The sequence below is a fragment of the Haliotis rubra genome, unplaced genomic scaffold (assembly GCF_003918875.1).
Source record: "Haliotis rubra isolate DU_JTF1 unplaced genomic scaffold, ASM391887v1 Scf520, whole genome shotgun sequence".
NCBI classification, from domain to species: domain Eukaryota; kingdom Metazoa; phylum Mollusca; class Gastropoda; order Lepetellida; family Haliotidae; genus Haliotis; species Haliotis rubra.
In genome coordinates, this window is record NW_025767214.1 from 6,791 (window position 1) to 24,342 (window position 17,552).

General features: G+C 41.2%; 1 protein-coding gene across 1 annotated transcript; it reads right to left on the reverse strand.

Moving 5' to 3' along the window:
* Positions 1-429: 429 nt before the first annotated feature.
* Positions 430-13,090, reverse strand: LOC124252679 (sodium-dependent proline transporter-like; the record flags this gene model as incomplete). The annotated part of the gene is given in 10 exon segments (XM_046686339.1): positions 430-545; positions 746-956; positions 1,154-1,288; positions 2,851-2,989; positions 5,115-5,265; positions 5,505-5,726; positions 6,092-6,223; positions 7,794-7,857; positions 7,859-7,915; positions 13,073-13,090. Coding segments are annotated over 10 exon segments (1,245 nt in total), but the record flags the coding sequence as incomplete, so codon positions are not given.
* Between the last annotated feature and the right edge of the window lie 4,462 nt (positions 13,091-17,552).

Consider the following 17,552-nt stretch of genomic DNA (forward strand, 5'->3'; position numbering starts at 1 on the left):
CATCCTTTACTGTCAATCAACAGAGGCATCGATCATCATCACATCCACTACAATCAACACTAGAGCCACAACTATCATCACATCCACTACCATCAACACTAGAGCCACAACCATCATCACATCCACTTCCATCAACACTAGAGCCACAACCATCATCTACATCCACACATCCACTAGAGCCATATACCATACCAAACACTAGAGCCACAACCACTACCACATCCACTACCATCAACACTAGAGCCACGATCATCATCACATTCACTACTAAATCAACACTAGAGCCACACAACTATCATCACATGCACTACTATCAACACTAGAGCCAACAACCATCATCACATCCACTTCCATCAACACTAGAGCCACAACCATCATCACATCCACTACCATCAACACTAGAGCCACAACCACTACCACATCCACTACCATCAACACTAGAGCCTCAACCTTCATCACATCCACTACAATCAACACTAGAGCTACAACCACTACCACATCCACTATCATCAACACTAGAGCCACAACTGTAACAGTATCTGCTCCTACAAAAGCACAACTACAACCATCATCACATCCACTACCATCAACACCAAAGTCACAACCACCACCATATCCACTACCAACAACAGAACAGCTACGAACACTTACACTGCCACATCAACTACCATCAGCACTACAGCACAACTAAAAATATCATCACATCCACATCCACCACCACTCAAACATCCATTTCCACCTCTACCAGCGCCATCATGCCCACAGCTTTCACCAAGACTACCGGCCTCTGTACCGCGATGACCATATGCATCCTGATCAATCCCCACACCAACCGCAACAGCAGTGTTGCACCTGTAGCAGTTGTTGTGGAACTTGTTGTAGCTCGACATGGTAGGCAGGGCACCGAAACCCACCCCCAAGGAGTAGAATATCTGTGTGGCAGCTTCACCCCATACCTGTAACCATGAAAAGACCTAGTCATGAATGCATCGAGATACTGCTGATTATTCAGAATCGTTCCACATGGATCCATGTTAACCGTTGTCAATATTATCGAATATATTTTATTTATCCATCAGTTTGTATGATCAATATCTTTTTTAAACTGGTATTGGAAAGAGGAAGAGGCGAAGAGGTGCAGTTATTGTCTTACCCTGGCTTCCCGCAGTTTCTCTGGCTTGGGCACGACATAGAACTGTATACCCTTCTCGTATCCTGGCAACGTCAGGCCCCGGATGAGGAGGATCAGTAAGATGATGAAAGGGAATGTTGCGGTGAAATACACGACCTGGATTGAGGGAGTAAGCGTGTGAGTGAGAGGCATTTTTTGCTAATGAATAAGCCCGCAACATTGTGGGAAGAATATCTAAGAATACACGTTGTACCAATCTGAAGAATCGAACCCAGGTCTTCGGTGCGATCATCCTTTGCTGTCAATCACTAGGTTTCTCAGCTGCCTGTCAGCCTGGGTGAGTGAGGGAAGGGGGAAGGGGGATGTACACATTAAGAGTACGGAAGGGATATCAGAAAGTCATCAATCTTGCCCTGTGAGTTCCGGACTTTCAATTCGACTCTGAAGTACCCTAGTCTTTACCATTGAAATACAGAGAATTTGTCAACAACCAAAGAATAATATGCAACGATCAAACGTCGAGTGACAGAATTTCAGCGCGGGAGGGAGTTTGGAAGGTGACCCTAGTTCTGGTCAACCCAGCTTCAGAACCACCATGGAAAAGATGCCGTCAACCCATTGAGCTTGAGGATGCTTCATTGAGCGAGGAAATTCGACCGTGCTCCTTAAAACAAACATTTGGCCTCAAAATCATGACCTAAGCAAAAGCATAATATATAATATTTTCCATAACATACCTTTGAAAACAACTATAGTCAAAAAACATACATGCTTATTGAAAAACTGTGTCAGTCGATCAAATACACGCAACAGCCATTTCAATTATAAGAACATGATTCAAATGCGACTACTGCACAATTTCGACGATGAAATCAGCATGTGTTTAATGAACCACTTAGTCTATCAAAACTGATTTGTTTGTTAGCCAACCTTCTACAGAACAAGTCTATGAACTGGCCAAGAAAGTTTTCATCACATTGTTCTTGATTGAGGAGAAGATTGACTCTGATCAAATTAATCTGCCTTGCCTATTGATGGGATAGGTGATACCCCCGCCAAAACAATGTCTGTTTAAGCATTATTTCAGTTAAAAAGGCCCCCTTTCCTTCCCTACCCATTCACTCTCAAACAGATAAAAACATGAAAAAAACAAAACTAGAAACAAAACAAGACACAAAATAAAAGTAACAAAACAAAACACAAACTGACAATGTTCCAACCATAAAAGAGACCGTTGAAACGGGTTCGTCTCTAAATGTGGAAAAATATTGTCTTAGAATGCCAGAGAAATAAGATATTACTTGCCCGAACAATTTTATTTTCGATATTGTCTTGAATTATCAATGAACGAATACACCTCCATCAATCAATTTCTTCAGCTATTCTCTCGAGGTAAACAAATGGTTAATCCATTCGCTCTTTTGTGAATATATCGAACGCTGGCTCCAAGGCCATTCACACAAATTATAGATATTGGAAAGTATTTAGTTGAAACACCACTTTGAACAGTGTTCCAGTTACATCACGGCGTTCGGTATAGGCGGGGTATACGGGACTGATAGACAGGGATCATAATCGGGGCAAATCTTGGAGTCGAACCCAAAACAGACTGACCGACTTAGTAGTGGGCGCGAGCTCAACCTTATCTACAAGGGTTAATGTTATTTTCAATCGGCGAGTGTATGGTCAGTACTATAGCAGATCGACAGTGTACCCACCTTCCCTGACGATTTGATGCCTTTCAGGAGACAGAAGAAGATGAGGATCCAGGCCAGGATGAGGGTGATCAGGAGCTTAACGCTGACGTCGCCAAGGTCATGGATTCCGGTCGATTCGTGTAGACGAAGCACAGACCGCCTGAATGGTACATGTACATATGATAAACCCTTTATCCAGATACATACTGTTGTGAACTAAAACCACAATTCGCCAATACAACAAGGGCTGGTAGTGTGAGGTCTTATACGCTGGAACTGAATGTGTAGAGTGGAATGTCATAGTCGTGCACTTTACCGTGCGTTTGAATCCCAAGACTGGCCATGATTGTTACCCTTTGTATCTCAGCGAATGAGGACTTGAGTCATAGTTTGGGGCTTCCCTCCATATAAAACTAACAATCCAAGATGCAAATGAGATACTATTCATAGGAAAGTTAAACTCACTAACTCGCTTTAAAGTAATATAATTTTAAAAGAATAAGTTTTCAATTAATCTTTTACACGTTTACAAAGGCTATGACCGAAATTATGAAAATTTTATACCGTTAAGATTCAAAATTTAGTGAACATATTGGAGAAGGTTTATATCCACTTTGTATACTGAGTCAAAAAAAGAAACTTCACAAAATGTAATTTGAAAAATAATGAATAATTTTTCTCTGATGATACATCTATGTATCCGAAATGGGATCCCTATCTTTCGACTCTAGAAAAACGTTAGCAAAACCAACTCAAACCCATCCATTCGTCGTGCAAATGACGTTAGTGCCAAATCAGGTTTTGCACGTGCAGTCGATCACGTGATCTTCGCATCGAAGTTTTCTTCATATGCACGTGTTTGCATTGGCCTCAAGAATTGAAAAAACACTTCTAAACCACAGTTCTAACGGTACTTGAAATGCCACGATTGTCAAAAGTGCAACTTGAACGTGGTTGGCATGTTGCAAGCGGGAAGATCAGTTATTGACGTCGCAAGAGCAATGGGATGCAGCCGTCGTACTGTGTATGACTTGCGAGGTCGTCTACAACAAACTGGCACCACTTCTGATCGCCCAAGGTCGGGTCGTCCACGTGTGACGTCACGAGCAGAAGACCGTCAAATCGTCCTACGTCACCTACGTGACAGATTTCTGCCGGCTACACGAACCAGGGCTGAGATGTTTAGAGGTCGACTGTCCTCACAGACCATTCGAAATCGGTTGCGGGCTGCCAGTCTCCATTCTCGACGTCCATATCGTGGGCCAATATCGACGCCGTTTCATCAACGTCAACGTCTGCTGTGGGCCCAACCTCACCTCCGATGGACCCAGAGAAACTGGAATCGAGTCGTCTTTAGTGATGAATCCAGGTTTACCCTCAGATTCTGGAGACGACGTCGTGAACGGTATGCCCAATGTTGTGTACAGGAAGTCGACAGATTCGGGGGCGGAAGTTGCATGGTGCGGGGTGCTTTCTGTGGGAACAACCGTTCCCGACTTCTGGTCATCCGTGGAAACCTCACAGCTGCTGCTTACCGCGACAGGTGCTCACCCCTGAACTCGTTCCTTTCATGGCGGCTCATGGCCCAGGTCTACAGTTCCAGCATGATAATGCTCGGCCGCATACCGCGATGTTGACACGAAATTTCCTTCAAAACGCTGGAATCAACGTCATGGACTGGCCATCGAGGTCCCCTGACCTTAATCCAATAGAGCACGTTTGGGATGCACTTGGGAGAAGGCTTCGTGGTCTGAGGAACCAACCTCAGAATTTGCAGGAACTTGGCGCTGCCTTGCAAGAGCAATGGCGCAGAATCCCCAACCACGTGTTCACAAGCATCAGGCAGTCGATGAGGAGACGGTGTTTGGCAGTGGTGAATGCGCGGGGCGGCCATACACGATATTGAACTGAGAAATTTCGCATTTTTATTCTTGTGACTTGACATTCTGTATACCCATGTTTTGGAACGGCGGTGTAACCTAATGGAACTGATTATGGCACTGTCAGTGTATCGAGTACATCCCACAGATCTCAGCAATGAAATAATAATAATTTAACCATCTTACCATCTCTTGTTCTTTTATAGTGTCCTGAAGAAAGAATGTGAAGTTTCCTTTTTGACTCAGTATATAATAGTTTATAGGGTGCTCGCTTACTGTCGGTGACCAAACATTAAGAAATGTTGTTGAAAGACCCTAGAAGAACTTAATCAGGCGGAAATGTGATTCGAACGAACTGACCACAGGGCCCGTCTCACCCCCATCACAAACAGAACCAAAACTCACGTCCAATATTCCTCGCTGGCGGAGGTGTACACAAATTTGCAGGAGTCGAACGTGGAGTCTGACAGCATGGTGGAATTGATGCTGTCAAAGTGAGGCAGCCACGTACTGTTGGAACTGACGATGGAGACACATGTGCTGTTGTATAACTCCTCTGGGAAAAGAAGGTCAAAACGTATTAGAAAAAATTGCTGGTCTTTCAAAGGCATATGGTGATTGATGTCTCGAAGACAGAATGTTCTGTATGTTTAACAATGTTCTATGCTTGACAGGAAGAGAGTCACTTGACGTTAGGAGAACCTGACGGAAATGTATCATATTTGACGTTAAAAAGAATGTAACGGCAAGATGAAATACGACATTTGACGCAAAATGACTCACTCACTCACTCACCGTACATGCTGTGAAGCTTGGCGCTCTCGTTCATCCCAGTGAGGTCTGGAAACGCCTCTGTCCTGCACGTGTGCGTATTCCATGTGTTCGTACACGTTGCCCACGGTACCTCAAGGTCAAGGTTGACAAGGGAGACAAACAAGTAGTACATGGCGTACGTTATGATGATGTTATAATAGACACATATCATAGTGCTGATGGTAACCATGGCGATCCCTATACCTGCGTGAGGAAAGATGAATAAAGCCATAAACATCTGTATTCGAACCATGCTGAAACATTGTGAATCAAAGATTGGTTGCATACGATGAACCATATCTATATGTTTTGGCACATCACTGTCAATACCAAATTTGTGAATACGAGCACGTATGAAGTTAGATTATAATAGTTTTAAAGTTGAATGCAATAAATATCCAACACCATATGTAACAGTCAAAACTACAAAAGGTGGCAAAATATATCTTGAAACATTTCGAGGGACAAACTTGTAAAGTAGGAAGGTCATTACAATGTTATTTTAAAATGTATTATTTGTAAAGCATGATAGGGAAACAAGACTGGTTTCAGGCTAGTGAGTAGTTTACCTGTAAATATGGGGCTGACCTTCCACACTGTGACCGGCCCCTCGGAGGCGAACTGACCAACTGCCAGCTCCATGAAGTACAGCGGCAGGCCAGCGATGACCAGCATGATGAGGTACGGGATCAGGAACGTGGCTGGTGGACACAATATGTTAATGTTTCTTGGTGTTCACCAATTCTAGTACTGGTAATGGTTTGTAAAGGGTTTGTACATCCGTACATCTTATAATGTAACACACTAGAATTCGATGGGACAATTACGTTTCGTCCGTATGTAACACATATTGCTGACTGAGTTTAGTTTTACGCCGCTTTTAGCAATATTCCAGCAATATCACGGCGGGGGACACCAGAAATGGGCTTCACACATTGTGCCCATGTCGGGAATCGAACCCGGGTCTTTGGCGTGACGAGACAACGCTTCAACCACTAGGCTACACCACCGCCCCACACATATTGCTGCGGTCATGGATGCATATATTGTGCCGTTCTCCGTCATGTCTCTGGTCATACACACTAGTTACGGTGAAACGGCGTCGTGTTAAACATAAAATATTGACCTTAGTACGTGATGTACATAACCCTATATATATAAATAAGATCTTTGTTTTCTGAGCATTTTGTATGTTTTACTTCACAGTTTCGTGGTACAAATTCATCTCTAAATTTTATCCCTAATCTTGACATGTGGCACTTCCATTATTGCAGAATCACGCCGTTAAGCTAAAAGGCTTGGACCATGGTATACGTTATAACTGAACAAAAGGTTAATGATGTCCATGTACTGTTGCTGAGGGTAAGACGGTTGACATGATCAGTGAGATTCTAGTCCAATATAACCTGTTCTTAGGTCAAGCTTGATTAAAATCGCACACCTACAAAATGTTTTTTTTCTGATGTCAAAATGTACCACCTCATCCAATCACACCGTATGGTATAGGTGACTGTTTGACAAATGATAAATATAGCTACCGTATACTGCAAGTAACTTGAGAAGAAACATTTTCGATGCTTTGATATTGTAAGTTGTATGCTTCTCTCTCGGGTAATACGGTCTGATGTACGCCTCTTTGTAGCAGTGTCATCCCTCACCTACCGACTCGGGTGACACTGCTACAAAGAGGCGTACATCAGACCGTATTACCCTCGAGAGAAGCATACAACGTATTTATCTTACCGCCATGTTAAATGTACAAAATATCATTTTATTTTATGTTATATGACATGTAAACAAAATGGCGTCTGCCCTCGACTGGATTATTACAATCAGTGAAACATATGCTGACAAGGTTGACACTGCTATAAAAATGGTTAATTATGTTTAAGTTTAAATAAAGCAGTGAAAGTCGGTAAAATAAATATGTAGATAGTGAACTCAAAACAGCTTATCGAACGGATTTCGAACTCCGGACACTGCATGCGTCATATTATGACGTCATACGATTGTGAGCGATACAGCTTCTCGGCGGAGAGTTTGGCGGTTACCGTGGCAGCAGGTAATATTTTTCCAGTTGTCACCCTCCTGGGAGAGGTAACACGGATTCTTGTTAGAGCTTCATTGACCAATGAAATTAAAGTATTTCACATGAAGGTAAGATAATTGACTGTAACACATCTCCCAAACTGCCTTATTTGTACATCAGACCATCACCATATAAAAATAAAGTCATTGCGTCCTGGTGTTTTCTCGCCAAAGGACATTTACCTCCTCCATTCCTGTAGACCACGTAAGGGAACCTCCAGATGTTGCCGAGCCCAACGGAGAAGCCCCACACAGGACAGGATGAAGTCCAGCTTCTTGCTCCAGGTGCCCCGTTCAATCTCCACCTGTGAGGTAAGAACACAATAACACAAGGGTATGTAGGTACATACATGTCAAATACTCATGCTTGTTACTATTTCACAATTGACGTTTTGTTGTGTTTATAGAGTTGATAAGGAAACAACTGGTGTGGACACTTTGTAAATCCTCTGTAATTTGTGATTCCCACTGTGTGCAAGCTCGGGCACAGTATATACCTGCATCATTGTAAATCATATTGAAGTCAATTCTTAAATGATAAAGAACCCAAACGACTCGACAAATTCAAGAACATGGACGTCGAATCACTGTTTTGTTTAAGAGACGACATGAACGACCATGAACGTGAAACTCATCCAGTTCACAAGTTCACAAAGCATCGGCAGCGTTGCGAATATCATAAGACTGTGAAACGATGTATGCAATTCGCAATGTCTGACGTGTCCCTTGATCGCACCTGCCATAGTGTAACATCGACGAAGCTAAAAGATATATTTGTAGAATGGAAGCCATTTGTCCTCCGTTGGACTGTGCTTATTACATTGGTCATTAAAGGATAATTTCGTCTCTCGAGTTTACAATTGACCCCACTAAAATGTATTTTCACAACCACGTGAAAAAACTTTCTTATCATTCCATATGCCTTTGTCGGAGTACATCGAGTATTTTCGTATTTCCGCCCTCTGGTGACTCGGAGGTCTTCCTACCCACAGTTGTCGTTCCACAGAAAAGGGGCTAGAATACGATATATTGAGGTCTCCATTCATTGGTGTCCACATTTAAGGTACAATCCGTGCTCTTTCTATGAAGACTTTAAAGAGCGTTTGATAATAAACGTAGTGTACAAAGATATACCAACGTATCTACCTTCAAAGGTTCAGGACGAATTTAAAAAAAGTGAAAACAATCCTTGAAATGCTGGACTTCCTCACTGATACCATCAATGTAAAATTTGGGGTAAAATACTTAGACAGGAAGTAAGCATTCCCAGGGCACAAAGTGTTTTCCCCTCCCTCATTTCAAATGTGATGTATGCATATGGATCAGAATTTCTGCTAGGGTTGCCAAACAAGGTAATTTGGCAAAGAGGTTTAACTTCAGCTTCAGGTAGGCCTATGTCGAGGATATATAATAGCATTCAATAACAATAAAACATTAGATCTATGCATAAAGATGCGCAAAAAATGCTCTCCACAAGGCAGCATGACAAAAGGGATGAGTTCAGCTTTGAAGTTGTCAACTTTCCTTTCATGCCGAGCAATATCTAGACAGCTATAGGTTACAGCATTCAAGGCCCAGTAAAGCTTTCAAAACTGTTATGGTTGACATTAGGGCTCTCACGAGTACTCGGGTACTCGGGGCCGAGTCGGGTAAAGCAGGACTCGAGTCCAATTGAATGGACTCGAGGACTCGCAGAGAGGAGATACCTCTAAACATCTCATGCTATCAAGATGGATGATCGTGAGAAAAAATCCAATGTCTGGACGCATTTGTATCTTGATTTAGTGGCCAAAATACGAAATGCCGTCTTTGTGGCGTTTCCCTTATTTACGCAAGCATTTGTCCTGTAAGCACCCACAATAAGCACTGTAGACAGAAAACCAGCTCAACAAGCAACGCTGGGGCAGTTTGGTAAGTTTGATAGCAAAAGTCGCAAGCCTGTTGACAGGAAATGGTATGAAGGTATTACGCAAAAAGCAATGCTTATGCGCGTTAAGGATATGCGACCATTAAGTCTTGTTAAAGGGGAGGGTTTCAGGGCTTTCTGTGAACCATTGAACCCAAATTACCAGGTCCCATGTACTGCCGCAATTCACAACTACCTCATAATGTCGTATGAAGTTTGCAAGGAGAACAAAATATCAGTACCCAAAACAGTACCTGCCGTTGCCCTAACTACGGACGCGTGGACAAGCGTAACCACTCACGGCTGTATCACTGTCCCTGCCCACTATACCTATGTTTGAACAACTTGTTTTTACATAGATATTCAGTCGTTCTTATCCAGCGTATTTCAGTGTTACATATTCAACAATCTACACATACATACGCATTCAAAATAACATTCACACTTGGAGACCTATATCCTTAATAGTGAAAATTTTAATCACAATGAATACCATTGACGTGATCTCCGTTCAGCAGAGTTTCGGAAGACTGACTGACTGAGTTTAGTTTTACGCCGCTTTTAGCAATATTCCAGCAATATCACGGCGGGGGACACCATAAATGGGCAGTTTCGGAAGAAGAAATACAGCGTAGTGTTACTCAATAAATGGTTAGTCTTAAGTTTGAAACCAAACCGTTTTCATTATAAGAAGTCTCAAATAAACATCAATCCTGTTTTACATATTCTTTAAGTTCCATAGTCGATCCATCTTTACAAGATACTAGTATCTAATGCAGCACCAATCAATGAACGCTTTATCTATGTATCTTCCAGCTTTGGAACGTGTTTTACCACATTTTAACCGTGATTAAGGTTAATTGATTATGTGACTTATCGTCCAGGTGAATGTTTAAAAGTTGCTAATATGTCATAACTGCAACGACATATTAATATTAGATAATCTTGAAAGCGCAGTCAAACTTAAAACCAAAAGAAAGAGAAGTAGATTGATTGGTTTCCTTTCCCGGACACATCCAATCATATTACAGCATTTACAGGCGTAATAAGGTATCACCGGCCCAGCTCATGAATATTAATCACATAATTGATCGCGTAGAACTGGGTCACAGTGACACTTACGTTGCCTTCACATTCTGTTTGCAAATAAAAGGTAATAGATACTTCCATTGACATTGAATACCAATTGCTTTATTCAGGAACGTTTGTATTTACATATACATGTTGCATTATTCGTAGATTGGAAGTTAGAACAGCTACGTGTATGCTTGAAAGTTGGTTTCAGATAAGCATCCAAATTGTCGGGTACTCGGGTCCGAGTCGGGTCTGACACCTCGAGTACTCGAGTCCCAAATTTGGACTCGTTAGAGCCCTAGTTGACATCGTATCTAATGATGTCAACCCCTTATCTGGTTCAGACATTTTGTTATAGACCGCCGTCATTCAGCACCAATATTGCCGAGTAAGGCGTGAAATAAACATGCAAACAATGCTTTTAGCGGTGTTTCCTTATGATGTGGAAATAGTTATATTGCTTTATTTACGATTCTTGCACAAAAAGCTGTTAAATCAAGGGTACATTATTTTTGGAAACGTTTTATTTCAGACATGTCGAGGAAATTTGCAAAGCAAGGTATCAGTGACAAACAATATATGTCTGTTCTTTGAACACCCGGTACCATCACTATTATATATATAGTGACTGATAAACACATCCGAATCTGAGCTTTCGTTTAATATGGATGGAGTTTTGTCGCGTTTATTTTCACCAAATGGGTAAATGTCTATGTTAAAGCATCCCATCCAAAACCTCCACGCCATTTGTGATTCGTTTTGCGATTACTGCAAGCGACGATCAGACTCTTTGACTCACTTTCATCAGAGGCCCGTGAAGATCCGGGGTAGAATAGGTCTTCAGCAACCCATGCTTGCCACAAAAGGCGACTATGCTTGTCGTAAGAGGCGACTAACGGGATCGGGTGGTCAGGCTCGCTGACTTGGTTGACACATGTCATAGGTTCCCAATTGCGCAGATCGATGCTCATGCTGTTGATCGATTATTTACAGACCACCGCCATATAGCTTGAATATTGCTTAGTGCGGCGTAAAACTAAACTTTCATAAATTTCTCACTCACTCTTAGTTAAATACACACATAAATAAATACATTTCAGATGTGTGCTGAATGCAACTGCAGATATTTAAGACTGGATGAATCATGAATTACTATTCATAAATTGTGAGGACGTGATTAGACTTGTCACAACTGCGGATTGACAAGCAAAGTTGGCTGTAGGCTTTGTCTGTAGAGTTCATCAAGAATGGAATACAACAGGCCCTCCGTGGTATTTACCACTCATTAATGCAACGGCAGGGTGCTCTTTTGTGTCCAGCATTTTTTCACGTGGATTTCAATTTATTGGTCAAGGATCGCTTTCGTTTTAGCACATTTCAATGTTTAAACATATCCCCACTCAATCGCCATATCAGGATCAGTACAAGTACATGACTTTAGGGAAACTGAGCGTGTTTCGATCATGATGTGGTTCGTTGTGAAACGGTAAACATTCACGTACATATGTATTAATGCTGGTAACTGTTAGACCCCATGGAACGATTGTAATTTAAAGATGTGGAGCGATATCTTCAAATGGTGTACACCCAGTAACGAATATATCAGTTACGGACATGTCAAAAGCAATTAAAGAAATTTCAGGTTAAAGTATATTCACGGAAATGGGAAACTGTCCATTTCGTTTGGTTTTTGTTATGATACACACATTTGAAATTCCAAACATGTACAACACGTTCTAACCATGAATCCAGTCTAATCTACATCTAGCTTGCTTGTATATTATTCACAGTGAGGAAATTTGCTGTAATCTATCTAGATCTGTAGTTGCCGTGGATATATTTCCTACACTTTCAATTACTAGACAGTTTAAATCTACCTTGAATTTTAAAGTGTCGGATCCGACATGCTGATAGACAGTTTTACACAAGCTAATGATAAATAAAAAAATCTTACTATGGTATGTTCATTAATGGGCATTGTATATCGGATTTACAAACTGGTTGTTTCTTTTTTATGCTCACATGATACAGGAACATATCTACATATCTAATTTTGTCAGGGTTCTAATTCAGCATGATAGAAATATAATTATGAAATAAAACAGAATTAAATATTATGTTCGCAAAACACTTATATCCTGTATGTAAGGATGCTCACGATGACTGAAAGAGATTATCATGTCATCTTTGAAATGAAGGCCTTTTGCATTCCGATTTTCTGACTAGCAGTCAGATCGTCTGTGTGATTAAACCTCGTTTATGCATTCATATGACCAATCCAAACCTTCATAAATTGCCTCCTTTAAAACATAATCTACAACAGTTACACGCGAGCAGTCATAACTGCTTATTGCCCATCTATGTATTACTGCTATCATGCAAGACCACATAATAATTTAACATAACTTAAAAAGCGTAAGACGACGGTAAGGACTGCGTCAAGTTCATAAAACGTTTGCAAAGCCTCAAACGTTAACCTTACCTCTTTGTCCGAGGCCATCGTGTTGTATGTGAAGGTGAGCTTCAGTAGCGGGTAGGAGACTATGGTAAGGACAGGTATTTCGCAAGATCAAGACGCTTCCACCACGCTGTTGTAAAGTCCAACATACTACACTGGAGGTCTTCCCACTAGAACACTACCACGGCAATATGGGTCTACACAGCCAGAACAGTCTCATCACGTCCCAGCTCGGGCACGTGACGGGGCATATTAAGTTATGCTTTGTTGCTCAGGTACAGTGATGTCGGCAAGGGAATATGGAGATGATGTGGAGACAATGCGATTTATATTTTATAAAATCAAATAAACCAAATCTATTCCATAATCAGTCACTTCTGGCTCAGAGTTCATAGCTATGAAGTGAATTCCTGAAATCGGCATGCACAAGTTATGAAATCAGTAAATGAACACACAAAATTCAATGAATATTATATAGGTTATACTGAAGCGCAACCTTTGCGGTGCACAATACAGGTGTCCGTTCTTGGGCCCATTCTCTTTCACTCTATATGAAGTATTTCGGCAATATCATTCGGCATCATGTTGTGATGTACGAGTCATATGCTGATGACACCCAGCTGTTGCGTTCCACTAAACCGGACTCACTTCCAGCCGATATGTCTATAATCGAAGACTGTATCCCTTGACTCCAAAGCATGGATGATACAAAGGAAGCTGAGATTAAATGACAGTAAGACTGAGGTTTTGCTGTGTGGATCACCCAGTAGCACTGCTAAGGTGGATGTGTCTTCGTTGGTAGTGGGTAATGAGAAAGTTCCTTTCAGTGATTCCGTGAAAGACCTTGGTGTTTTTCTAGACTCAAATTTATCCATGGAAACACACGTAAACTCTGTTTGTAAGTCATGCTATTTTCATCTCAGAAATATTGCTTCCATTCGTGATATTCTGACATTTGATGCAGCTCACCACCTAGTTCGTTCACTTGTTCTCTCACGTTTGGATTATTGCTGCAGTCTTCTTGTAAATATCCGCCAAGATCTATTGTCCAAGCTCCAGAGGATTCAGAACTCTGCGGCGCTGATTGATTTGCCGAGTCAACAAGCGCAGTCACATTACACCATTGCTGATACGCTTACATTGGCTGCCCACGAAACAGAGAATAGAATATAAAATCCTCACTCGCTTTCAAGTGCCTCCATGACAAAGCTCCAATCTATCTGAAAGATCTCCTCCAGTGAATATGTCCCACCACGGCTTTTAAGATCAAGTTCTAATTGTCAGTTGAATGTCCCCAAGGTCAGATTAAAGTCATATGGACATAGACAGTTCTCTTACACAGCTCCCTTTCTGGAACTCACTGCCTCTTCACATCCGACAAGCCGCGTCCGTGGAATCTTTCCAGTCCCAACTGAAAACTTTCCTTTAAAACAAGCTTATGAACTTTAATCCTTTCTTCAGATCACTCTATCTTTTTAGCGCCTAGAGAAATTGCCTTTGCAGTTTGATTTGTGCGCTATACAAGAACACTTATTATTATTATTATTAGGTGTACATGTGTTTTGAGACAGATCCAAGTAGACAACACTTGAGTGAGATCATATAAGGTTTAGAATCGCCATCGTCTATCTCATATATGGGTACATGGGTATCACAGAAAGTGTAAAATGTCGAAACTTCTCGAACGGTCAAGTTTGAACAGCAACGGTGGACAGCACCAATCGCACTTCCTGGTAAACTCTGGTCATTACAGCGTTTGACATTTTACCAGCTCATCAATCATTTGCTGCTACAGACAATTACTACAAATACAATTACATGTACCATGTAACAATGTGATTCTGGAAAGTGCGTGAGTGGACTTTCACTAACCGCGGTGGCTGAGCGAGTTAAGAGGCTGACTTTGTGTGCTTGTGATTAGGTGCCTGACTCTGAGGGTGTGGGTTCGAATCCCGGATGGGACTCAACCCAACAAAAGTACTAGAATCTGTACTTTACTACGAAAGTGTAATCCTAAATGTAACATATGTTACATTTGGTCACTTCCTAAATCGCATTGTTTATTCATGACTTGTCAGGTTCATGTGTGAAGAAAGGCCAATATTATAATCAAGCAGGCCTTGGACATTTACGACTGTCGTGTATCCCACACGAACTGGTGTAGTAGAGACGAACTCAGAAACATAATTAGGGCAAACCTGACGTCAACGGGTTTAATCATTCGCTCTCTCTTTGGGTGAGATAAAGCAAAATTAAGCTAGACTTTAGATAATATATGATAACGACGATCCGCAATAGCATATAGAGGACACATGCGACGCCTTAGATGACTGGACACCTGATAAAAAGTCAAAACACACGAGGGCGATTACTATATAAGTCAAACATCTTCACTGGTGGGGCGGTGGGGTAGCCTAGTGGTTAAAGCGTTGGCTCGTCACGTCGAAGACCCGGGCTCGAATCCCCAATGGGTACAATGTGTGAAGCCCATTTCTGGTGTCCCCCGTCGCGATGTTGCTGGAATATTCCTAAAAGCGGCGTAAAACCACACTCAGTCAGTCAGTCAGTCTTCACTGGTCAGTACACAACACCACTGACAGTAAACTAAAAGGATGATGTACCTGTGTGTATTCATAGTCTTTCAGTCTTATTTACAAAGAAATGATCAAATATTACTTATGCATGCATGGAATATTATAGACTATAACGTGTGACATATTTGTCAGCCAGAAATGTGTAATGTATTTATTATGAATAGATGTTAACTTTGTTTTGTATGTTTTAAAATGTGTTTAGCACAACATGTGCGTGTAATGTACAGTTACCCCCTAATATCGTAAGATGATTATCCACTAAGTCTCCGGATATATATAGTTTACACGCTGAATACGATATTTAAAGTGAAGGTAAATCGGACTATATAATTAACAATAAAACATCTGTATAATCTGTATATCTAAGGTTCTACAGCTACAGTGATTGTTACTTAGATACTGAAAGTATTATACTTTGATGCGCACGATGGCAAACCAATGATGAACGTCAAATCTATTGGCGTAATACATAAATTAATGCAATATATGATCATGTGAATTTCAATATCTCTTATATCCTTGTTCTATCATTGCGTGCCAAATAATGTCATGTCTAATGTTATTGGTACTGTCGCGCATCGTGTATATATGTAAATTTGTCAAATAACGCGTTGTGATAATCCAAGAATTGTACATACTGATTTAACGTGCAAACGCAGTCATAGGTGATTCTGTGCGTGTTGTGATTCATGAATGCCCTCCGTAAACATAAACGTATACTGTAAATCATGAAATTAATGCGTCACGATTTTAATGCGAGTGCGAGGGTCTAGTCTAAAATGCGTCACGAAATTAATGCGAGCTCAGGAATCTGAATCTTTGATGTTGTTCATTTTCTTTTTACACTTGCTATTTACCAAATAACCTGACTTGAGCTGACGATGCTTTAATTACGCTATGTTTTGAGTACTTGCTCTACCTATATTCCCTAACTCCCCGGTCAACTTTTCTCTTTAAGCATTAAAACCACTGGCATTACCGATTCACGTTGTTATTCTATATTTCATGTATTCGTACAATCAATCGGCATGTCATTCCTTTTGTCATAGCGACTAATTCAGGACGACCAAAGTCTATATTTCTAAAGACCAAAAACTTTATAGCCAAGCAATGCTGGACTTAATTGTAATTATTTATATGACGCTAATCTGCATTCTTAATACTTTGACTTGTCAGACATCCCTGTACCACTAATTATTTACTGTATATGACATTTATAGCCTAATTGGTCATCCAATTGGCCGTGTCTGCCATTAGATGGACTGGTCCAAGACAATGCTATTGTTTCTTTACATGTCTATTGATGTCTCTTCGTCTGTCCATTGTTGTCTATAACTATATGCTCACATCTATACCGTCACTAGTCCGGTATCCCGACTGCCTGTGGCGACGACCGCCAGCAGGATAATGCCGCTCGTAGGAAACGCCCTGGGGTTGAGCTTGAGCTCCGCTCACCTCATTTATGTCTGAGCCGACAACCCAGCTCATTACTGTCTTGTGTATTTGTTTGTCATTTCTTGTATAGCCAACTAAAGACGTTTGGACATATTCTTTGTCTTCGTCAACGTATTATTTCGAGTTAGTTCCCCTGTCGACACATCTACGCGTTGACACCTTTTTGTCCCATGTGTCGCCGCGAATATAGCTGCTGAAGCGACGTTAAGCAGCATTTACTCACTCACTCACCCTTTCTCTTGCACTGTATCCACAAGACCACTGACGGTACAATGCTTTACTGTAATCGTTCCTCTTCTTATTCGGGAACAATCAGGCCAAGGGACGTGGATATAATGTTTGATTATACATCCAGATCATACATCACTTTTCATGAAGTTGACACGATATGACTGAAATACTAATTGCAATTTAATGAAATTCGCTCACCACATGGTTTTGTATTCCGACATCCT